At 51.4% G+C, this 22,833-nt stretch overlaps 7 protein-coding genes and 1 non-coding gene across 10 annotated transcripts; 5 read left to right on the top strand and 3 right to left on the bottom strand.

Annotated features, from left to right (window-relative positions):
- The first annotated feature begins 573 nt into the window (after positions 1 to 573).
- On the top strand, positions 574 to 2,631 carry LOC117642263. Of its 2 annotated transcripts, none has more exons than XM_034380256.1 (4): positions 574 to 713; positions 899 to 1,120; positions 1,750 to 1,889; positions 2,187 to 2,631. In XM_034380256.1, the coding sequence occupies exons 1-4, from the start codon at positions 705 to 707 to the stop codon at positions 2,491 to 2,493; spliced, it is 678 nt and encodes a 225-aa protein (XP_034236147.1). In that variant the 5' UTR covers positions 574 to 704; the 3' UTR covers positions 2,494 to 2,631. The 2 variants fall into 2 exon arrangements, with proteins under 2 accessions (XP_034236147.1, XP_034236146.1); XM_034380255.1 differs by having other exon boundaries at positions 690 to 713; positions 884 to 1,120.
- Positions 2,632 to 3,235: 604 nt separating this feature from the next.
- On the top strand, positions 3,236 to 5,281 carry LOC117641983. The gene is made up of 4 exons (XM_034379700.1): positions 3,236 to 3,361; positions 3,662 to 3,895; positions 4,135 to 4,274; positions 4,365 to 5,281. The coding sequence occupies exons 1-4, from the start codon at positions 3,341 to 3,343 to the stop codon at positions 4,633 to 4,635; spliced, it is 666 nt and encodes a 221-aa protein (XP_034235591.1). The 5' UTR covers positions 3,236 to 3,340; the 3' UTR covers positions 4,636 to 5,281.
- On the bottom strand, positions 4,733 to 7,021 carry LOC117641980 (solute carrier family 35 member B1). The gene is made up of 2 exons (XM_034379696.1): positions 6,209 to 7,021; positions 4,733 to 6,126 (listed from the first exon to the last, which is right to left on the bottom strand). The coding sequence occupies exons 1-2, from the start codon at positions 6,750 to 6,752 to the stop codon at positions 5,720 to 5,722; spliced, it is 951 nt and encodes a 316-aa protein (XP_034235587.1). The 5' UTR covers positions 6,753 to 7,021; the 3' UTR covers positions 4,733 to 5,719.
- Positions 7,022 to 7,318: 297 nt separating this feature from the next.
- On the bottom strand, positions 7,319 to 10,545 carry LOC117641977 (ATP-dependent RNA helicase DDX55). Its single transcript, XM_034379693.1, has 10 exons — positions 10,112 to 10,545; positions 9,797 to 9,904; positions 9,430 to 9,723; positions 9,133 to 9,332; positions 8,863 to 9,048; positions 8,649 to 8,740; positions 8,362 to 8,567; positions 8,096 to 8,267; positions 7,568 to 7,986; positions 7,319 to 7,487 (listed from the first exon to the last, which is right to left on the bottom strand). Exons 1-10 carry the CDS (start codon positions 10,217 to 10,219, stop codon positions 7,440 to 7,442), a joined length of 1,833 nt encoding a protein of 610 aa, XP_034235584.1. The 5' UTR covers positions 10,220 to 10,545; the 3' UTR covers positions 7,319 to 7,439.
- A 6-nt stretch (positions 10,546 to 10,551) lies between these two features.
- On the top strand, positions 10,552 to 11,957 carry LOC117641981 (serine/threonine-protein phosphatase PGAM5, mitochondrial-like). The gene is made up of 5 exons (XM_034379697.1): positions 10,552 to 10,739; positions 10,817 to 10,989; positions 11,072 to 11,292; positions 11,371 to 11,504; positions 11,574 to 11,957. Exons 1-5 carry the CDS (start codon positions 10,552 to 10,554, stop codon positions 11,722 to 11,724), a joined length of 867 nt encoding a protein of 288 aa, XP_034235588.1. The 3' UTR covers positions 11,725 to 11,957.
- Positions 11,958 to 12,222: 265 nt separating this feature from the next.
- LOC117641982 (serine/threonine-protein phosphatase PGAM5, mitochondrial-like) lies at positions 12,223 to 14,163 on the top strand. The gene is made up of 5 exons (XM_034379698.1): positions 12,223 to 12,624; positions 12,720 to 12,892; positions 12,973 to 13,190; positions 13,266 to 13,396; positions 13,509 to 14,163. Exons 1-5 carry the CDS (start codon positions 12,434 to 12,436, stop codon positions 13,660 to 13,662), a joined length of 867 nt encoding a protein of 288 aa, XP_034235589.1. The 5' UTR covers positions 12,223 to 12,433; the 3' UTR covers positions 13,663 to 14,163.
- On the bottom strand, positions 14,061 to 19,903 carry LOC117641978 (L-threonine 3-dehydrogenase, mitochondrial). 2 transcript variants are annotated; one of them, XM_034379694.1, is made up of 6 exons: positions 19,746 to 19,903; positions 16,746 to 16,945; positions 16,159 to 16,422; positions 15,439 to 15,699; positions 14,863 to 15,129; positions 14,061 to 14,616 (listed from the first exon to the last, which is right to left on the bottom strand). In XM_034379694.1, the coding sequence occupies exons 2-6, from the start codon at positions 16,939 to 16,941 to the stop codon at positions 14,480 to 14,482; spliced, it is 1,125 nt and encodes a 374-aa protein (XP_034235585.1). In that variant the 5' UTR covers positions 16,942 to 16,945; positions 19,746 to 19,903; the 3' UTR covers positions 14,061 to 14,479. The 2 variants fall into 2 exon arrangements, with proteins under 2 accessions (XP_034235585.1, XP_034235586.1); XM_034379695.1 differs by having other exon boundaries at positions 16,159 to 16,418; positions 19,746 to 19,902.
- On the top strand, positions 15,315 to 15,386 carry Trnap-ugg. The gene has a single exon. It is a non-coding gene; the product is annotated as a tRNA-Pro (tRNA).
- Positions 19,904 to 22,833: the final 2,930 nt, after the last annotated feature.

Genomic DNA, 22,833 nt, shown 5'->3' with positions numbered 1-22,833 from the left:
TCCGCGAGGCGAGACCTCCGCGCCCAAGTCTCAGGATAGATGGCCCCGACTGCGGACTCAGGCACGCATCGCCGCGAAACGCGCCCGTCACGAAGCGGCCCCTGGTGCAGGCTCGTGCCCTTCGGGACCTTCCACGCCTGCCACTCTTCCACGGCGGCGAGCTGCTGCTGCTGCAGACTGACACCGACAGTCGGTTTCGTCACTCTGTCTCTCTCGCACCAACAAGGGACGGCCCTTGAGCGCGAGAGAGACGGAGCGATGAAGACGACTTCCGGAAGCAGTGTGCCGGGAGTGCGTCCCGCGGCGGCAGGGGGCAGGCCGCGCCAGGCCCTCTGCCTCCCACACTGGATGGCGGCACGCCGGCAGACTCCGCCGATAACCACGACTAGATGCCTCGGCGCTCATCTGTAGCCCCGCCCTCCCCTCCTGCCTTCCCCGCGACCCCGCGACCTTGGACCGGGCGGACTCGCAGTAGACAGAGACCGAGTACCGGCGGCGCCGAGGCGGTGCCGACGCCGCGATGCGATTGGCCAGGATGGCGGCTCCAAAAAGGAACTGGCGTCGCGGAGGGCCTCTCGGCGCCTCTCGGCCTCTCGGCGTCACTCCATCGGCGACTCCAGCCTCAGCCTCAGCATCCGCAGCCGGAACAGTCCGCAGCAGCCCCGCTCCGAACCCAGCCCCCACAGCCCCAGCACCGCCCAGCCATGACGGCAGTAAGTCCACCCTGCTTACATCCTGCAGACTGATTCCGAGAGTCGCTCTGGCTCTGGCCCTCTCGCACTCATGGGTCGTCCCTTGAAGGTGCGAGAGAGACAGGGCGACGTAAACGACCCTCGGAATCGGTCAGGCCAGGCCCTCCAAACTGCCCCCGCTGCGTCTCCAGCACCGGCTGCTGCAGGTGGCGATGCTCCTCGCCGCGGTGGCGGCGTGCGCCCTGGCCGCGCCGCAGCTGGTCGTCCAGCCCCTGGACCAGGTGGTGGACCCGGCGTCCTCCACGGCCGCCCCGGAGGCCGAGACGTCGACGTGGAGCCAGGAGCAGGAGAGCGACTGCTCGGAACAGATAGGGCAGGTCGTCAACGGCGAGGTCGTCAACACGATGCGCAAGTACGACGTCGAGAAGGTGGGTTGAACCCTCGGTTGAACCGGACCGCCACCGCTGCCGAGCGATTCAGAAGAGTCCTTTCGTCGCTCTGTCTCTGTCGCACTCATGGGGCTCTGCGCAAGGGGGCGAGAGAGACAGAGCGACGAAACGACTCTCCTGAATCACTCGGCTGGCGGAGGCCGAAGCGCCCGCCTAGTCGAGGGTAGGCAACCCGCCGGCCGGAGTTTGTGGCCGAGCTGCCTATCCTCGACTCGGCGGGCGCTCCGGTCGAGCGATGCCGCCGCACAGTGGGCCAGAAGAGCGGTGGAGGCGGCCAAAACTCTAGACGCGTTTTGAGCTGCAGAGTCGCTAAATGGGACTCGAACCGAACGTGTGACCCCACCAATGGATTGCTCTCCGAACGAGGAATCCATTGGTGGGGTCATACGTTCGGTTCGAGTCCCATTTAGCGACTCTGGAGCTCAAAACGCGTCTAGAGTTTTGGCCGCCTCCACCGGCTTCTGGCCCACTGTGCGCCGCCCGCACCCCTCTCTCTGTCTCTCTCGCACCCGTGCGGCACACGCCATGAGTGCGAGAGAGACAGCGAGGAAAGCGGGCGGCCGAATCGTCCGACTAGCCTCACCTTGCTGCCCTTCCCACTCGTGCAGATCCTGGAGGAGCACGGCGGCGCGGCGGGCAAGCTCAACGTGACGAGGAACTTGGACGTGCCGGAGTTCCCGGTGAAGGACCCGGCAGAGAAGCCCCTGCAGGACACCGACGACACCACGTACTACGTGTACGACTACAGGTACGTCGTCGAAGTGGGCTGGAAGCAAGCTGGAAGTGGAGGGACCGTACCACAGTGGGCCAGGAGACCGGCTCCGTCGGACAAAACTCTAGACGCCAAACAGGAGTCGAACCGAGCGCGTGACCCCACCAATGGACTCCTCGTTCGAGGAGCAATCCCGTTGGGGGTTGTCCCGTTTAGCGACTCCGAGCTCAAATCACATCCGGGATTTTGACCGCCTCCACCGGTCTTCTGGCCCACTGCGGGCGTTCGCTCGAAGTCGCCGAGTGCACTGACGCCCCGTGTCCTCCACTCCAGGCGCACGGACTACAAGACGTTCGTCCGCGTGGAGCACGCGCTGATCCGCCACAAGGGCAAGCAGGACCAGTTCGAGGACGTGCGCGGCGAGCTGTACTGGACGCCGCCGGACTTCTGCGGCAAGCTGCGGCACGCCACGTACCGCGTGGACCCGGAGGGCTTCGCGGCCGACGTCACCCTGGAGTACTGCTTCCTCAACGCGGAGACGCTGACGTGCGCCCTGCCGGCCACGTGCCACTCCAACGACACCTACATGGCCTGCGTGGCGGCGCCCTCCAACGCCCTGCTCGCCTCCCTCGTCGGCTAGCCTAACAGTTTTGTCTTTGTCTAGCTCTAGCCGGAGGGCTAAAATTTTACCCTGTTTATTTCCAGTGCAGTGCCAGTGCTCCGAGCCTACTGTACCGCTCTGACAAGTCATAATAAATCGAAACGCTCGTACAGCCGAGTTTGCTTTTTTTTTTTCCTCCGGATCGTGACAGCACTGTTCCATCATCCATAGACGATATTTGTTTGCACGCTAAGTCGGTGACGTCACGGCCACGGCCGCGCAAATGTGCACCCAAGGCGTTCTGCGAACCGGACTGGTTTTCCCCGCACCGCCGTTCGGTGGTGGCCGACGTCGATCGGGACGGGGGGTCGCCCCCGCCTGGAGTCTCATTCCAAAGAGTCGCTCTGTCTCTCTCGCTCCCCTACGAGTCGCCCTGCGAGTGCGAGAGAGACAGAGCGACGAAGAAGCGCTCGGCATTGCAGCGCGCCGCCAGCATCCTCGAGGCGACGACCGCCAAGTGCCAGGCGTGCCGCACAGTGGGCCAGAAGCCGGTGTGGAGGCGGCCAAAACTCTAGACGCGTTTTGAGCTCCAGAGTCGCTAAATGGGACTCAAACTGAACGTGTGACCCCACCAATGGATTCCTCGTTCGGAGAGCAATCCATTGGTGGGGTCACACGTTCGGTTCGAGTCCCATTTAGCGACTCTGGAGCTAAAAACGCGTCTAGAGTTTTGGCCGCCTCCACCGGCTTCTGGCCCACTGTGTGCCGGGCCGGCCGCCCAGCAGCCCGGGCCGCCGCTGCCAGTGCCATTGCCAAGGCGAGGCCGGGCAAGGCGGCAGTCCAGTCCAGGCTCCGGAGCAGCCCAGACCAGCAGCACGCCAGCACCATGCGACACTCCAGCCTCAAGGTAGCCGACGGCCGAGTCAGAACGCTGTTCAAGTTCCTGGTTGTCATTTGCGGGGCGGACATCGACCCCTCCTTTTGATTCCATCCTAACTCGCCAGAGCGCTAGGAGGGCATCCTAACTCGCCGGGGCGCTAGTAAACTACCTTAACTCGATAGGTTTTGTGTGAGTTAGGATGGTGTCCCAGCGCCCAGGCGAGTTAGGGTCGTTTTCTTAGGAGGGGCCGACATCACTGCAGGTTAGCTCCGGACCCGGAATGAAGACTCTAAAATCGAGACTCCTTTTGCGACCCGCCGTGTGTAGGTGGTGGTGCTCTTCTTGGCGTCGGCCCTGTCCTGCGCCTCGGCGGCGATGTGGGCCGTGCAGCTGAGCTCCATGGGCCTGGTCAAGGGCGAGAACGACCCGGCGTCCACGCCGCCGAGCGCCGACACCCCCGCCGTCGTGGACCCGGCCGCCGAGAAGAGCTGCTCGGACCAGATCGGCAAGGTGGAGAACGGCGTGGTCATGAACACCATGCCGAAGTACGACGTGGCCAAGGTGGGTGCACTGCACAGCACTGCAGGCCGGATGGGTGGCCTACGCACCAGGCGTCCGGAGGGCCGCGCAGCAGACCTACGATTCCGAGAGTCGTTTTCGTCACTCAGTCTCCCTCACACCTGTACGGGGTCTTACAGGTGCGAAAGAGACAGAGCGACAAAAACGACTCTCGGAATTGCTGTGTCGTCTGTTGCGTTCGTTCGGCGTCCACAACATTTTCATTCCTTCTCGTGCGGCAGCTCCTCGAAGAACACGGCGGGGCGGCCGGGAAGCTGAACGTGACCTGGAACAGAGAGGTGCCGGAGTTGCCGGTCGCCAGCACGGAAAGCCTGCCCCTGGCGGACACGGAGAACACCACGTACTGGGTCTACGACTACAGGCAAGCGCGAACTGACATATTTACATTTCTTTTTCCTTCCTTCCCCATTCCCGTTCTCACGCGAGCACTCCGTTCTGCCATGTCCTCCAGGCGCACGGACTTCAAGACGTTCCTGCGCTTGGAGCACGGGCTGATCCGCCACAAGGGCAAGCAGGACGAGTTCGTGGAGGTGCGCGGCGAGCTGTACTGGACGCCGCCGGACTTCTGCGGCAAGCTGCGGCACGCCGAGTACCGCGTGGACGCGGAGGGCTTCGCGGCCGACGTCACCCTGGAGTACTGCTTCCTCAACGACGAGACACTCACGTGCGCCACTCCCACCTACTGCCACACGAACGGGACCCACCAGTACTGCGTGGGCTAGGTAGACCTGGTCCTTCCTTGGCACCAGTTCCTTGTCTTTCGGTTTCTTGTTTGTTTGCTTTTTATGGGGAGGGGGAAGAGCTTAAATTGAATCATCATAACATTTAGTACGTTTATTGAAATTTCCATATGAAGTCAAGGAACAAACAGCTTTTTAAGTTCGCTCATCAGCTTGATCCTCGCTGCCTGAACTTTAACTTACAAATAAATACCACAGAGTGTGTAAACAAAAGCTAACTAAAGGGTTCACAAGTGTGCTTCCCGATTCTGTATCTATAAGATACAACAATTCATAAAATCAAAAATACCAACAGAAAAACGTTGGTAGAAAAATATTATTAAATCATAACACAACATCAGGACAGATTCAAAACAACAGTGGCAACAAATAAAAATAGTCAAAAGATTTAAGTAAGCATTTTTAAGGTCAACTGAGAAGCAGGCCCAACTTCCACAAAAAAAGTATTGTGCCAATTTCTTACTTTTATTTAGACTGATTTTCACACAGTTTTCTGATTTTCTTTTTTGCTCTCTTTTGTGACAAATTTTGTAGGAATTTGTTCATGAATGAAATTACATATGCTTTGGAAGCAAGAGTATTGACCAGTGCAAAGTCTAATATTAAAATAAATAAAATAGTCTCTCCAGTTCATTATGCAATCTTTCACCTACTCACACTCATATATCACAATGTGCTTAGAAATATCTCTATCTAACTACAACATTGACAATTATCAGAAAATAGTGGGGTACCAACTGAAAATTCACCTACGACACGAACAATGGAAGATAGCTGAATTGCTGGGAATATTTCAATTGGCATAAGTTACCCTGCGGCAAATGGAAGTAAACGGAAAGAAAGCTTTTACTTCTTTGTACTTGAAATTCTGATCAAACAGAGAAGTGTGATCAACAGCTTGAGAATGTCTGCAACACATATCATTTTTACAATCTACAGGTAAGTCTTGAGAAAGAGGATATGGTTTAAATTTTTAAAGCTCTGAGTTATTCTAAAATACTCTTTGATGATAGGATAGAATGAATGACATTTTTAAATCATTGGCACATATCACTGAATTATTCTGTTATTTCTTTTTGTCAGCAGTTTTCCCATACATAGAATCCAAAAATAGACCAGCAAAGACAATAATGGTGGCAATCCACTGTCTTGGAAGGAGTTTGTTACCAAACAAAAATACAGACCCTAACACAGTGAAAAACTTTCTGGATGTGGTGACAATAGAACACGGGAGAGGACCAAAATCAGCAACCATAATGAATATGAACATTTGACCTAGGGCACCAGCAACAGCAAGTAACAGGAGATCCCAGACAACAACAGGGTGTCGATCGACGAAGCCAAGGAGCTGCGTAAACTCTCCAGTCAGAATGATAGCAGGGCCAACGTAAGCAACAGACCAGAAGTTCATGTTTAGCATCATGTGGCCAGATTTAGAGCTGTGTTCTGCTCTCATTCGATCCTGAATAGCACCTATAACAAAAATAAATTAGGTTAAGGCTAACATTTTGACTATTTACATAGGAAAACAACAGCAGATACAAGGATGACATACCTGTGAGACCGTCCATCGTCAAGGAGAGGAACACAAGAACTTCACCGAATCCAATGAATGAACCATCTGACTGAGCAACTGACTTGTTTGAATCTTTGTACATGAACATGATAATACCAAAGACAACCATCAGCACAAATAGATATTTTTTAAGAGGGTAGGACTTGCGAGCTAGAAGAACGCCCAGAATCATGACTGGGATGGGCTTGCCAGACTTTCCGATAACTTGCGTTGGGTAACTGACCCACTGCAGGGCCATGTTACTGCAGACCATGGCCAAGATATAAGTCATTGAACTCGCGGCATAGTAGAAGGTCCTGGTGGTATCTTCACCTTGCTTCAAAAAAGTGGCCAGCATCATTTTGGCAAAGAGGTAGTTGACAACACATTGGACAAACACAAGTGCCAGGACGCACGTGAATCGCTCCTCATTTTCGCCTTCCCCGTAAATTCCTTTGGTGAGTCTTTCTTGTAAGATACCGAAGTAGAAATAACAAGTAAATATTCCCACAGCACTGATCGCAAACTTTGTTCTCTTTTCCATTTTGCTTTAAGTTGAAACCCCACTAGCAGACGTGTCGGCTGCTGATGTGTCTGGTCGCCTCGCCTCGTCGCGTCCCTGTGTTTTGCTGTCAAAGCAGAAGCAGAGCTGAGAGCAGCACTCGCCCGGTTCAGAGGCGCGACCTCTGACGTCAAGGAAAGACGAGGATCGCGTCGACCCGCAGGTTTGAGAAAGTGAGACAGAAGGTGGAAAAACAGGAAAGGAAAGTACAAACTCCACTCGTCTGCTCTCTATACAACAAAACTTGGACCACGTCAATGTAAGTTCTGTCTAATTTTTCATACGTCAGGCAACTGTGACAAACGCAAGATAATCTAATAATTATTATCCTTCATTGATAAGCCCTCAAATTGTTCCCAACACAACCCTTTAAAATAGAGAAATGTATCTATTCAATGAAAAGGTAAAAGCCTAGTTTATTTTTCTGGCTCTGGGCATCACTTGGATACTCTTCAAGATTCGATGTTGGTAATGCATACTTCAGAGCACAACCCTTTTTGGCGCCAAATTTAAATGCCCGCTTGAAGGGACTTGCAAGTAAAGCGTGGTTTTATTTTGCATTTAATTTATTATCACAAAATATTTTTTTAAATGTTACAAACATAAACAAGTAGATCATTACACAACTATTTACATAGATAACTACAAGTAACATAATAATAATACTTGTCAATGTTCATCAAGGCCAAAATTTTTATCAAACTCCTCTTCTGTTATCTGAAAAAAAAAATGGGAGGAAAATGAATGAAAAGACTTGCCACAGGTTCTAATAATATTTCACTGTTATGAACACATACCTTTTTCTTCTTTAACTTCTTCATGAGTGCAACATCATTCTTAAGTTCTTCCAACTCTTCAGCAGTCAACCCCTTTTTCCTTTTCTTAGTTTCAATGCCCTGGGCTTTTAACTCTGCTTTCTTCACTTTACGTAACCTTCTTTTTTCCTTTCTTTCTTCTTTTCGAGCTTTAGCAATGGACCATGGTTCCGTTTGCTTTTTATGAGATCTCTGTTGATTTTTTGATGGCCACTTGCCAGTTTCTTTGTATATGGTTAACTTATTTTGTCTTGAAGCCTCTCGCTCACTATTCTTGAAAGGTATGCTGTTTAAATCAACATCCTCCTGAACAAAGCCTGACGTGTCAACATCCTTGAGCTCTGGCATCTTTGGTAACCGAAGTAATCCAAATCCAGTAGCTAATGAGGCTAAATCAAGATCTATGAACAGGAAAAGACACATGCAAAAATTATAATACCAATTCTATAAAGATATTACAGGATGTTTAAAGAAAGAAAAAAAAGAATCCCTCTCAACTATGAAACAAACCTTTCACACGAAGTAGAATATTACATTCATGCTTTTTATAAGCCTGAACAAATGAAACAAATGCACGTTGACCATTTTCTAAAATAGCACGGTCCAATTTTTGAATATTTCGTGCAGTCTGTAGGACATTGTTGGGATCAGAAATGGAAACTTCTCTTTTGATGAGTGGAACCTGGGAAGTCATCAAACCATAATAAAGCTATATATATTAAATTTACCTTGGTAAATTACTATTTACAGAAAAAAAAAAGGTTAGTTTGACTTACATTTTGGTTACGAAGTATGAAGTCCACATAGGCATCTTCATTCGGCATCAAAAAGACAATGGCAGACCCACTTTGTCCTGATCGAGCTGTGCGTCCACAGCGATGAACAAATGCAGAAGCAACCTTTGGAACATCACACTGCAAGACCCACTTCACAGCTGGAATATCTACACCTCTGGCCATTACATCAGTGCATATGAGAACACCTAAAAGTTACAGAGAGATTAATAATATTAAGAATCGCATGAGAGATAATTAAAACATACTAAATTGAAGTTACAACCAACCTTTATCAGCTGCTCGAAATTTATCAAAGACTTTGTATCGAGCATCCTTCATTTTCCCATGAATGCACAGTACTGGCAAATTTGTCAAAACCCTACAGAAAACCAGAAATAAATGGTGTTATGGTTACAGTGAGTCAGGTTTATAACAGAAATTTGGTTGCATAATGGTTACAACAAAAATCAAGGTGAGACAGTGCAGTTTTTGGAAAGTCACCTTGCAAGAATTGTAGAGAAGTAGCTGACACAAGCACAAGTTGCCATAAAAATCATGTATTTCCCAGGATCATCAGGATTTTGGGCAGCTTCTGATAATATAAATCCCACTATAGCTGCTAATTTATTTTGTGGTTCAACAATTGCATAGTGATTAGTAAGAGTGGCTGGAGTACAAATATCTTCACTGAAAAAAAATAAATCAAATCATTATTTAGAAATTGACCATGAAAAATTTCACAGGAAACAAAAGTAAAGAAAAGAAACTTACTTTGCTAATCCCTTTTCTCTTACAGTGACTTGAACAGGATTGCGCATTCCCGCCCGCATCAGTGTTTCAACATGCTTTGTCTGGGTTGCAGAGAAAAGACCTGTACGTCTCAGACGAGGAAGATGCGCTAAAATAGTATTTAAAGACCGCTCGAAACCAAGGTCAAGGAGACGATCAGCTTCATCCAAAACTAGAAATTCCTGCAATATTCATACAATCATTTTCAAAATCACATCATGAGAACATAATTTAAAAATCTGTCCACATGAAAAGTAGAAAGTAATAAGCAAATCTTACCAGTGACTTCAAGGCTGGTTTTAAACTGACATCATTGCGATGTTCTAGAATATCTTGAAATCTGCCTGGTGTTGCAACAATAATATTCGCTCCTTTATCTCTCAATGCTGAAACATCAGCTTCAACAGAATTACCACCAAGTAGAAGTAAAGACCGGAGTTGTCGGTCAGGGTGTACTGTGCGAAGGGTCTCTAAGAAATGATTTAACACCTCAAATATTTGTGTTGCCAATTCACGAGTGGGTGAAATAATCAGGGTACCAACTTCAAACTCCTTCCATTTTTCCTGGCGTTTCTGTAAGAGAATCTCACATTAATATTTCATTTTAGCAGCATCTTGAGTTCAAAATGACTGACATGAATGTTACCATCATGAGTTCCATAGCTGGTATTAGAAATGCTAGAGTCTTTCCACTTCCAGTGACTGCCTCGGCTGCAACGTCTTTGCTGGAAAGCAGCAGTGGAATGCAAGCGGACTGAAAATAAAATAAATACAAACATGCAGTGTAGGTGGCAACGATTTAAGACCACTTGTTCTTTTATGAAAAAATCAATCATTTTATCAGAATTAGACATGCACCGACAGTTGCTCATCGTGCATGAGGCTAAAACATTTTCTAGCCAACAACACATGTATTGATAGGTTAGATGTCCCGACAGTTTGCTTCTTAGATATGACATACCTGAACTGGTGTCATAGTATCAAAGCCAAACTTCTTTACTGTGTCAAGACACACTTTGCTCAGCTCGCACTTTAATTCTGTCCATTTTAACTGCATTTTTGATGCCATTGTGAATTAAGAACCTTGTGTTGTTCACTCAAACAACAACAATAACAAATAACAACATCAGCCGATGGGTATGAAAAATTGTGTTCAGTACTGCGAATAACGGGAACAGCGCACAGTGAGCGTGCGTATAGTCACGGTCTGTTGTCTCTTTTTTCTTTCAGCAGTTTTTCAGTCAGTCGCACTCAGCTGATGCCGGTGTTGCCTGCTTCTTCTCCCTAGTCGGGTCTGCCGAACTGTAATCTGCTGAATGTAGCATCTGTGGCTGAATCTAGTGTCTGAGATTTTTCTCTCTAGCCTTCGCACCGCGTACGCGTACACCGTACTCGCGAACGATGTCTAGATTCCGAATCCTGGCTGTCAGCCTAGGGGCTGTCGGTGCAGGTGTCTTGTATTGCAGCACCAATGACAACAACAAAGCCTTGCCCTTACTGGCGGCGCAGAAAATTTCGAACGAGCCTTCGCACTCGTCCAAGCTGCACGATGAATACCGCATTACGAAATGGGACTCCAACTGGGACAGGTAATGTTAACGATGCAGCGCTCATTTCTTGTCAGAGACTGATGTGCAACTCATTCATTTCACCTTTCTGATTTCAGGAGGGATCCTTCATTTTTGGTGAAGCCTTCAAAGGGAGGAGCAGATGATGAACGATACGCTAAGGAAGTTTCTGAGAAGAAGCCAAAAGCAACACGCAATCTAATTCTCATTCGACATGGCCAGTACAATCTTGCCGGTAAAACAGATATTGAGAGATATTTGACTGATAAAGGCAAGTTCTTCCCAACCCTTGTACTTAATGTATTGTATTTGGAGTGTAAATCCTTTTTAAGTAACTTCTTTGATCCTAACAGGTGTAACGCAAGCAAAGTCCACAGGTGATAGGCTTGTTGCACTAAATCTGCCATATGATCGAATGGTTAGATCCACTATGACTAGAGCTCAACAAACTGGAGATCACATTCTCTCACGAATGAAGATGGACTCGCTAGTCATTGAAAATGATAGTATGTTGGAAGAGGGGGCACCATTCCCTCCAGAACCAAAAATGAAATCATGGGAACCACCAGAATACGTAAGTTCAAAACCAAAACCTCTCTGTGTTGTTCCTCTATTGTCAAGACATACCGTGATTCTGTTTTGTGGTTTTCAGCTATTCTATCAAGATGGTTCCCGCATTGAGGCAGCATTCCGCAACTACTTTTACAGAGCCGACCACCGTCAAGAGAAGGATTCTTATGACATCATTGTTTGTCATGCCAATGTGATTCGCTACTTTGTCTGCAGGTATTTGTTGCTATATTGTCCTTTTATCCATTTTTTGTGCACCGTTTTCACCTACTTTTGTGCTTTCAGAGCGCTTCAACTTCCTCCAGAAGCATGGCTTCGTATTAATTTACACCATGCAAGTATTTCTTGGGTACGCATCCGACCTAACGGGCGAGTTGGATTATTGACCATGGGCAATTCTGGACATCTCGCCCCTGATCTTCTTACTCTTGAGTAGGGCAAACCACTACCAAGAATGTTTGTAAGGCTGTACTTTGATAGTTTCTAAATACATTTATGAATACGTACCTAGTTAATCATGAACTGCCAATGTACTGATGAAATAGAAATTATTTGACGATGATGTGTCATTTACCTTGTCTTGTTCTTAAATGCTTTGTAGCTGTGTGTTTTTGTTTTCTTTCACGTTGTATACCTTTTTATAAAAATATTTGGATTTATGATTCTTTATCGATGCCTATTACTTCTAAACATCGTGGGCTGTGTCAGAAAAAAAATATAAACCTTAAGGAAAACTGCTGCAACCGTTTCTACCTTTTACCTCAATCACTCTTCTATAGAGAAGTCCTCATTTCCATGAGTATTTTGTGTTTTATTATTTATTCACATTGTCAGTACAATTAAAATGCACCTTTCCTCAAGTGCCAGGGGTCGAAAACTCACTCAAGTTCCGAACGAAATCAGCTGTCAGACGATCAGCTGATTCGAGTGGCGGTTGGCACCACTGCCGCCGCCGGTAGTCGTCGTTTGTTGGCTTCTTTCAGCTTCAGCGCTTCAGGAAGGATCATCAGTTTTGGAGGCTAGGTCATACAGATGCAGGCGTTAGCGCAACCGGCTTTCTTGTCGTGACATCTCGCCTCTCTGCTTTGCACAGCTGATCCCCACGGACGCGTTGTCATCAGGTTGTGTGCATTGCCCCGCGAGACATGGCGAGGTTCCGGAGACTCTTGGCTGTCGGCTTGGGTGCAGTGGGTGCAAGTGTGTTTTACTGTGTCAACAACAATGACAACAGCATCGTTCTTTTGGCCGCTCAAAAGTTTCAAGACGAGTCATTGCACACACCCAGATTCCATGATCAACCGCTGAAGGCAACCAAATGGGACTGGAATTGGGACAAGTATGTACACCGCTCTGAATTGATTTCTTACCAGAAACGTTGCGACTCAGTGAACGGACTTGCACCCTCTCTTTTCTATTGTTTTGCTGTCTCAGGAGAGAGCCTGCCTTTCTGGTGAAACCTCCGGAAGGAGTGGAAGACACTGAGCGATTTCAAAGAGACTTAGAAGCCAAAAGACCAACCGCCACTCGACATCTCTTTCTCATCAGGCATGGGCAATACAACTTGGCTGGGAAATGTGATACTGAAAGAGTTCTGACTGACACTGGTAATATTTGTTTTAACATCGAGTTTCTTTCACATTCATGTCATCTCTTATTTCAAGTTGAATGTGTCATGTTGATGCAGGTATTAAACAAGCGAAACTGACAGGTGACAGACTTGTTGCGCTAAACTTGCCATACCAGTCCATGATTAGATCGACAATGACTCGAGCCCAGCAAACCGGTGACTACATCTTGACTCGTATGGTTCCTGGCTCAGTTGCCATTAAAGATGATAAGCTCTTGGAAGAGGGGAAACCATACCCACCTGAGCCTTCGAGTACATGGAGGCCAGATTCAGTTGTAAGTGTCAAGTGTGACTGTGAGGATTTACTCGTATTTTTCTTGTTGTAACTAGTTTTGCCTATTGTCTGACAGCTTTACCAAAATGGATGCCGTATTGAAGCAGCCTTCCGCAACTACTTCTACAGAGCCGATTATCGTCAGAAGGAAGACACCTTTGATATAATTGTGTGTCATGCCAATGTCATCAGATACTTTGTTTGCAGGTAAAGTTATGATCTTTTATATTCATTTCTGATTTTTTTTTATGAGTTTGGAGCCATTTTATGAATGACAAAATGTCTTATTTGCATTTTCTGTGCTTCTTTATTTTTGCAGAGCACTTCAGCTTCCTCCTGAGGCATGGCTCCGCATGTCCTTGGACCATGCTAGCATTACCTGGGTTAGCATTCGGCCGAGTGGCTTGGTTGGGCTTCAATACCTTGGTGACTCAGGCCATCTTCCTCGAGAACTCGTCACTCATAACACTTAGCCTCGTGATAATATATTTAGAATACAATTATTTGATCAAGATTTTTGAAATGTGTTCAAAATACCAGTGCATACCACTTAACATTGTGATACATGTAAATGAGTCAGAACTGTGTCAGCTGATGTTTTTTTCTTTTTTTTTTCTTTTTTAGATTTTTTTTGTATTTGTTTGTTTTTGTTTTCTTGTTTAAGTTTTTTTTTCTAGTAGTTTTGTTATGTAACTTCTGTTTTCACTTCATCCTCGAAGAATGATGTTGTTAATTCCATTATACTAGGTGTTTTTTTATAAGTTCTCCATTTATGTATCGCAGGATCAAAATTTTTGTATTTTTCTATCGTGTAATGTTGGAGATGGTTTTATTGGCCTTTTCTGATATTTGTTGATCAAGTGGTTGAAAATGTTTTTGATTTCATTTTTATTGAAGTGTAAAGTTCAGAAATTTATTGTCTTGTTTGTCTTAGAGTTACTGTTTTATAATAAATTTTGGCAAACATCCAGTAATACTTCCTGTCATTACTTTGAGTCTGTATCGTTATACCTTCAGAACTTTCTCCTTACCTTTGTCTTACTCATTAAAAATATAAACACATTTGACCATTCCTATACGTGATCTGCCTGAAAATATAACTAAGTTAAGCTATCACAAGAAAATCACTCACATCTAAATGCGACAAGATAAAAATATTATTTGTATGAAGGTAAAAAAATTAAGGCTTTGCACCGCTTTGCACCTACGGCCACGCGACCGTACCAGTAGTTCAAGGTCTTCAGAACTTACTCTTGCTCACAAAAAGTCCCACTTAACAACAGTTCACAGTCAATTTTTCTGTCCCTGCACCTGGGCTCCCACCTCTCGGACCATCGTCTTCACCAGTTCTTCGAGGTTGTATTTGTGCTCCCAGCCCCAGTCTTTTCTCGCCTCGCTGTCGTCGAAAACTTGCGGCCAGGAATCGGCTGAAAGACATCAATGAAATTTTATACATTATCCCAAGCGGAGAATCAATTTTTGTCCAAGAAATTTTAAGTCAGACGGGTGGACCGGACCAGACTCCGTGGGGTATACGGACACAACGGGCGATACCCCGCGCCTCAGAGGGAATTACTAACGCGGGGTATCGCTAGTTGGGCATCTCGCAGCGCCGGAGATACCCCGCGTCGATTTCCGGGTGTTCCCCCCTGCTCTGTTCTGTTCCTCCTTACCGATCAATTGCCGGCTGTCGGGCTTGTAGGAGACCTGCAGGTGCGGCACGTACTTCCGCAGCTCCTCGGCGAGCTCCTCGGGCGTGAAGCTCATGGCCGTGACGTTGTAGACGCGGCGCCGGAGCTGGTCCGGCGGCACCGTCAGGAACTCCCACAGCGACCGCAGGCAGTCCGTGATGTGCATCATGGGCAGGCGCGTGTCGGGCCGCAGGTAGCACTCGAACTTGCCCGTGCGCAGCGCCTCGAAGAACATGAACACGGCGTAGTCTGCGGGCAGAGCGTGGGGCGTGGGGTGAGTGCACACTGGGCACACGGCGAGGCGCCCCACGAGTGGGAGAGAGACGACTGGGGAAAACCCATCCCACTGGTCGCTCCCTCCGGCCAGCCAAGCCAGGCTGGCCTCGTCGGACGGGGAGATGTCACCAGACCTTTAGCTTGCTGTCGAACAGTAGGGCCTCTTGGTCTAGGGGTATGATTCTCGCTTTGGGTGCGAGAGGTCCCGGGTTCAAATCCCGGAGGGGCCCATTTTTTTCGCCCCTCTCGGTGACTAGGTCGTGGTCGTGACCAGGTACTGACCGGTGGTGCCGCCGCCCGGGGGGTCCGACGAGATGACGCCGGGGAAGCGCAGGCAGCGGAAGTCGAGGCCGAAGCGGTGGTGGTAGTACTCGCCCAGCAGCTCGGCGTGCACCTTGCTCACGCCGTAGATGGTGCGCGGCCGCTGCACCGTCACGTTGGGCGTGGGGTTGCGCGGCGAGTCGGGGCCGAACGAGCCGATGGTGGAGGGCACGAAGAGGCGCAGGCGGTACTGCTTGGCCAGCTCGATGACGTTGTGCACGCCTAGCAACACAAGACGAACGGGTCAGGACGAGCGTCAGGACTCCCAGTGGCGTGTCCGCTCTTTTCATGTGATCAGGCCTTTGGACGACGTGTGAAAAGCAAGGCCTCGTGGTCTAGGGGTATGATAATAGCTCTGAGTGCGAGAGGTTCCGAGTTCTATTCCCGGGAGAGCTCGCTTTTTTGACCGGGCGCTTGGGGACACCGCACATTGGGCCAGCGAAGACCGGATGAGGCGCGGCCAAAATTCCATACACGTTTTGAGCTCCAGAGTCGCTAAATGGGACTCGAACCGAACGTGTGACCTCACCAATGGACTCCTCGCTCGGAGAGCAATCCATTGGTGGGGTCACGGTCACACGTTCGGTTTGAGCCCTGTTTTGCGACTCTGGAGCTCAAAACGCGTCTGTAGTTTTTGCCGCATGCGCCGGTCCTCTGGCCCACGAAGCACTGACCACTCACCTTCTATGTTGACTCTGACGGCGAGGGGCACGTTCTGCTCGCCGACGGCGCTGAGCAGCGCGCTGAAGTGGATGATCCAGTCGATGCGGTGCGACACGACGATCTCCTGGAGGCCCTTGAAGTCCAGGATGTCGGCGAAGATGTACGGGCCCTCGGCCGCCGTGGACTTGGTGGGCTTGATGATGTCGGACATGAGGACGTTCTCCTGGCCGTACTTGACGCGGAGGAAGCGCGCCATCTCGAGGCCTAGCTGGCCGAGGCTGCCTGGAACACAGCACTGTGAGGGGAGGGTCTCTGGGGCGGCGGCGGCGAGGCACAGTGGGTCAGAGGACCGGTGGAGGCGGCCAAAACTCTAGACGCGTTTTGAGCTCCAGAGTCGCCAAATGGGACTCGAATCGAACGTGTGACCCCACCAATGGACTGCTCTCCGAACGAGGAATCCATTGGTGGGGTCACACGTACAGTACGAGTCCTGTTTAGTGACTCTGGAGCTCAAAAAGAGTTTTGGCCGCCTCCGCCGGTCTTCTGGCCCACTGTGCGAGGCCTTGGGCGAGGCGGCGGGCAGCGCAGCACCGCGAGGTACAGACCCGTGATGAGGATCTTGGGCGGGTCCTCGGCCGTGTGGGTGTTGGCGTCGGCGCTGCGGTGCCGGCGCTGCTGGTCCTGCAGCCCGGCGGCCATCCTGCGCGACGCGGAGCACGGCGCCGCCCCCGACGCCGCCCCCGACGCCGCCCCCAGCGTCCTCGCTGCGGCGAACGCCGCCCTGACGGTGCGGCCCAGCATGGCTCTGGAAGGGAGAAAGCATGCCGTGCGAGTACACTGGAGTGCAGTGCACCACTGAGTGGCTGAGGGTAACAGGAGGCCCGTGCTGGTAGGCAGCTCACGCAACCTGCATCCGGGCGGCTACCCTGCCATGGGTAGGCAGCTTCACGGCAAGCCTGCATCCGGGACGGCCTCATCTGCTTAAAATAGATCCTGTCCGTGATACTGAGTAGCGCGACCAATCTTGTGGTTGCCTGCGTAGGTTTTGGACGCGATGCCGCTAGCCGCTGCGTTGCTCGGCGAAAAGATACCCCATGCCCTGTGGTCCTTGACACGTTATTCGGCGTGGAAATGGCCTTTCGTGGGACGCAAGTTGAGTTCTGGTGCGGCAAAGAGGCCGTGCCGCTCTGCGCGAACACACTGTACAACACACTGTACAACACACTGTACCTCCGAAGGCCACGACCGACCGGCCAAGGTAAGGAAGCACCAGCCGACTGATTCGGTGTGGTCGCTCGTCGCTCTGTCTCTCTCGCACTCTCGGGGCGCTCCGTGTTATGCTACGAGAGAGACAGAACGGCGACATGCTGCGCGAAAAGTTGGTCTACACCAGGCTGATTCGGAGCGCTGCCATTGTCGCCGTGTCTCTCTCGCACTCATGAGGCGTGCTGGATGGGCGCGACAGAGACAGAGCGACGAAGCGGTCGTTCGGGATCGACGACGACGACGGCCTGCAGGGCGGCAACCCGATGCGAGGCACGCGCCGACGCGCGCCTAGCAACGCTGAGTCGCTGGCGGTAAACAGATTCGAACGGCGTGTTTTTCGTGTATCGTTGTCTCGCGGATCGGCGTGCCAGCGATGTGTGCGACCACACCGCCACACTGTGCGCGTCACTGCGTCACGACGCGTGCCGCCTGGCGTGCCGCCGCCACACAGTGGGCCAGAAGACCGGCGGAGGTGCTCAAAGCTCTGGACGCGTTTTGAGCTCCAGAGTCACCAAACAGGACTCGAACCGAACGTGTGACCCCACCAATGGATTCCTCGTTCGAAGAGCAACCCATTGGTGGGGTCACACGTTCGGTTCGAGTCCCATTTAGCGACTCTGGAGCTCAAAACCCGTCCAGGATTTTGAACACCTTCACCGGTCTTCTGGCCCACTGTGCGCCACTCACGACCTCGCCGACGGCGAGCCTTTCCCCGGGAGGGCACGCCACTGCAGCGCCAGCACAACTTGGCGGCACCGATGTTTGAATTACAAAATTACCGCGGTTGGCTGAGCCACGCCATCAAGGTGCCGTGCTAGTCGTGCTAAATGGCACACTGTATATGTGTGCGCGTGTGTCAAACGATCGAGACAAGTGCCGGCCGGCTCGTTGCACGGCGTCGCCTCGCCCAACAGCACCAACAGGTACCCGGGACTAGCCGGCCGGCCGCGCCACGCAACACCGGGTACTTTGCATATCATCAACGGTGGCGGGGCGGGGCGGGGCGGGGCGTTCGCCGATCGGCGCCGCGGTCGGTCCACAGCCGTTTCCATACTCCGGCAGACACACACACCGCGGCGGTCTAGTCTAGACGGGTCGTCGGCCGCCTCACCGCCTCTTTTTTCCGGCAGCCCTGCCACCCAGACGGGAAGGTGTAGGCTGCAGACTGAGTCGTCTTCGTCGCCCTGTCTCCCTCGCACCGAGACGGGACGCCTCGTGAGAGCGAGAGAGGCAGAGCGATGAGATCGACTCTCGGAATCAGCCTGCAGGGCCTCTCGCGGAGCCATCGATCCACGCGTCCGTGTCCGTCTACACCGCGGTCGCTCCAAGCTCGAGGCTCGAACCCGTTCCGGTCCCGCCGGCCGCCCCAAGGACGCGCGGCGTCGCGGAGCGCCGAGCCGCGAGGCGCGGCCGGCTAGTCGCACAGTGGGCCAGAAGACCGGTGGAGGCGGCCAAAACTCTAGACGCGTTTTGAGCTCCAGAGTCGCTAAATGGGACTAGAACCGAACGTGTGACCCCACCAATGGATTGCTCTTCGAACGAGGAATCCATTGGTGGGGTCACACGTTCGGTTCGAGCCCGGTTTAGCGACTCTGGAGCTCAAAACAAGTCTAGAGTTTTGGCCGCCTCCACCGGTCTTCTGGCCCACTGTGAGTCGCCCAGGCGCCTACACTAGTAAAGTGTTTGCCGCCGGAGCGAAGCCGCGGAGCCCGCACAATCTAAATATAACCCGGCCATGCAATCCCGATCCGGTCGGCACCTCGGTGCATGTGCCATGTGCCGCCTGCGGCGCGAGACCGAGGCTGCTGTCGTCGCCCTGTCTCTCTCGCACCCCCACGAGACGCCCCGGAGTGCGAGAGGGACAGGGAGACGCAGTGCCGTTCGGCGGATCGAACCACAGCAGGTCTTGTTTCAACAAGGCTCAAGGCGAATGTGTTTTCTGCCGCGCTCCTCCGACACGAAAATTTCAGTTGAGTGATTGTCTCGCCGCACATCGACCAGTTTTCTGTTTTTCTCCGTCTGGGCGCGGACATGGCGAAACAGCGAACACAGCGAAAGAAGGCCTTCCTCTCGCTTCTTCTTCGCAAGAGCCGAGGGTTCTTCTCTTCGGCGTCGCCAACTTGTAGTGAACTTACACTGGAAGGAATTCCCTTTGCCTTAGCGTGACTCAGCCTCTGGATAGGAGACCTATCCTGTAAGGCTTCATCAACAAGCTCCCGGCGAGAAAGAGAAACACCTCCAGCAGAGCTATTTCGAATGCCGCTCTGTCTCTCTCGCACCAGTCCGGGAGTCACCTTGAGTGCGAGGGAGACAAAGCGACTCCACGTATGCGACCTCACCTGCTGCTCTGGCTGGCCGCGCTGGCCTGGAGGACGAGAGAGGGCGGGGAAGTCCTGGAGTCCTTGAAGGACGAGTGGCAGCTGCAGCCGCCGGCGGAGGGACGCGTGGACCTCACGGCCTGCTTCAGACAGGTGTCTTAACGGACTATGCGGCGCCTAGCGCCTCGCCGCGGGTCGCCTGTCCGACCGTCCGTGTGGTACCAGGTCCCACGCCCCGCCCCGCCCCGCACGCCGCGGTGCCCCGGCATAGTGACGGTGGCAGCGGCAACCAATCAGCCGTCGCCTCCAAGGAGGCTCGCCGCCCGCGAACACCCCCCCCTTCCCCCGTCTCTAAAGTTGTTTACTCTCCGGACCAGACACGTGGTAGGTCGGCGAACAGGACAGGTGGGCCCAGCTGTGTATTCTACTTTTTTCTATTTCTCTCTCTCTCTCTCTCTCTCTCTCTCTCTCTCTCTCTCTCTCTCTCTCTCTCTCTCTCTCTCTCTCTCTCTCTCTCTCTCTCTCTCTCTCTCTCTCGTCCGATCGCACCGGCGACGCGGCGACCTGCCCGCAGAGTAAATAAAAACAACACGCCAGCTCCGGCAAGGGCGGGGCGGGCGAGCGCAACTTGTTTGCACGCTGCGCTGCGCTAAAACTTTGAAAATGAAAGAAAATAAAACGGTGCGTTCGCTGCGGCTCGATGGCGCCGACAAAAATGTAAGACGGAGCGATTACGGGCTGTCGCACGCAGAGTGGTGTTTAAGTTTGGCGAGGAATTTGAATGTCTATTACCTTAAGAAGCCGCATTTCTTAAATCACGAAAATAATTTACATGCAATAAGTGGATTTACTTTTATTGGGCAAGAGACGGCTTTTTCGCGTGTCGCGCCAATGGTCGCACTGTATCTTAAGATTTCCCAAGAATGCCACAAGGCCCACACGACAAAAGCTACGCGACATCTAAGCTGATGGAAACTGTTAAACGTTGCGGTGTACCTTCAGGGATCGTAGAAAATGGAAGGTCAACACTGCTCTAAGGCAATCAATTTAAATCTCCACCCGAAAAAAGCCGTTTTTTTTTAACCAAGAAATTTTACGTGCAATAAGTGTTTATTTACTTTCATTTTGCATCTGCACTGCGAACTTGACGAATCAAACACGCGAATCGGTCGCCATAACGGCCCAACTTTCTCGCGGCGTTGGCGTGGTGGGCCGCAGGGCGCCGCAGGGCCGAGCTGGTTCTGCTGGCCGTGCTGGCTGGGCGCCGCATATCGAACGCACTTGTAGCCACATCTCTTACCCCCTCCCCTCATGCCCCTCCCCGGCTTGCAGGCCCGCCACTACAAAGCCAGCCAGCCAGCGCCCCTCCAGTCGGCGAGAGTGCGACAGAGACGGAGCGAGCACCACGCCACGCCCATCGTCCTTAGGGCTCGCGCGGACACACCACTACCCTGCAGAATTCATACAAGGAAACCTTTTCTCTTTGTGGGTTTTATTTTCGTGTCATGTCGCGCGCCGTGGCGAGCGGCGCTGTCACGGTTCGTGATAGTTCGCGGTGAGTCGATACCGTCAGTGACATTTGGCGAGAAGCGAGGACAAGGGAGGCACACCACGTCCACATCAATTCTTACTTGCATTTTTTCTTTATTCTGCACCGAGACACCACTCCTTGTTCTGCTGTGGGCGAAGGAGGAGGCTCGAGTACAGTTACATTATGACACGTTACAGTAATAAACGCTCTTTTTTTCATGAAAAGAGACTTCTCGATGGCATTTGATTCCTTTTAGGTAACATAGATAAATTATTATTACGTAAATAATGGACTTAGCTCCCATTTGTACTTCTGACGGCGGGAAAGCCATCGTTGGGGCTGCTTCCCGGACACAGCGGGGAAGTGGAACAGTTGGGAGGAAAACGGAAACAGGTCTGAGAGGAATGTACGCTGGAACAATGAAAACAAGGGAAAACTTTGTGTTTGCAGGCGTCTGAACACCCAGGAAGCGACAGACAGTTATCGGTATTACAGAGGGTTCAGACTCTTCATCCAAGACCAGCTTTTTGCTTTGAGCTGCAACACTCTTATTATTTTTGACTAGATTTCGACTATGCTCGAATCGCCCCACCTCGAAAGGTCGAACAATGAGAAGCTGGCCTTTTCTTGCAAATAGACAGACGACTAGATAGAACACTTTTCTGACACGAAATATAAAACAAAAGGAACATCGATTGACAGTGGACAAACAACCGACGCGTCGGGACGACGTCGCCGCGTCCCCAAGCACTCGTCCCTCACAAAACAACAACAACAAACATTAACATTCAAAAATAATAAAAACAAAAGAAAACAAAGTCCTGGTACTGCGATCGCTGCCACTGGGAAACATGGACCGGAAGCTAATTGACAAATCCGACCGGATTTCCGGTTCGGAGAGCTTCGGACAGGAGCTCGGGCCGTAGGCGGCTTGTCGCAATCAATAATAACGAATTCCTCAAATTGCTCTCAATACCTTCCCCCCCCAAAAATAAAACAAGATCAAAGAACCTCCTAGATCTTTTGTACTTGTAGTTGCTCATAAACTTTCATACTCTAACCCGCATTTTTTTTACAACGCAAACACACACACACTCGCACTGTACACATTCACTCATACACGCACACACGTTCAAACTATCAGGAAAAAACTGACAAAAATCACAATGAATCAACACTGGGCTCTCCCGCTCTTCTTTGGAATGGGTGTACACCATGCATCACAGGCACGTCTTTTGCTCTTTTGCGTTCGCTTCACCGCACTGCTCGAATTCATCGTCCTCGTCGTCCTCGTGGTCCGCGGGGGCCGGGGCCGGGCGGGGCCCTTGGCCGCCCCGGGCATGGCGGCGTCGCGTCGGGGCGGCCCGGGCCGGAGTAGGGAGTGGGGGGACCTCGCCGTCAGGCCGTCAGTGGCGCCTCAGGGACAGGTCCTGCGCCTGCTCGTCCTGCTCGCCCTGCTCGTCCCGGTGCTCGTCCTGCTCGGCGTGCTCTTTGTGCTTCCCGCGACGCGGCTTGGTGCGCGGGGCGCCGCCCACCCCGCGCGGTCGGGGGCGTCAGTAGTGGGGCGTGGCGGCGGGC

The sequence above is a fragment of the Thrips palmi genome, unplaced genomic scaffold (assembly GCF_012932325.1).
Source record: "Thrips palmi isolate BJ-2018 unplaced genomic scaffold, TpBJ-2018v1 HiC_scaffold_16, whole genome shotgun sequence".
Lineage (NCBI taxonomy): Eukaryota > Metazoa > Arthropoda > Insecta > Thysanoptera > Thripidae > Thrips > Thrips palmi.
Note: the sequence above shows the minus strand (reverse complement) of the source record. Positions and strands in the feature narration are given on the sequence as shown.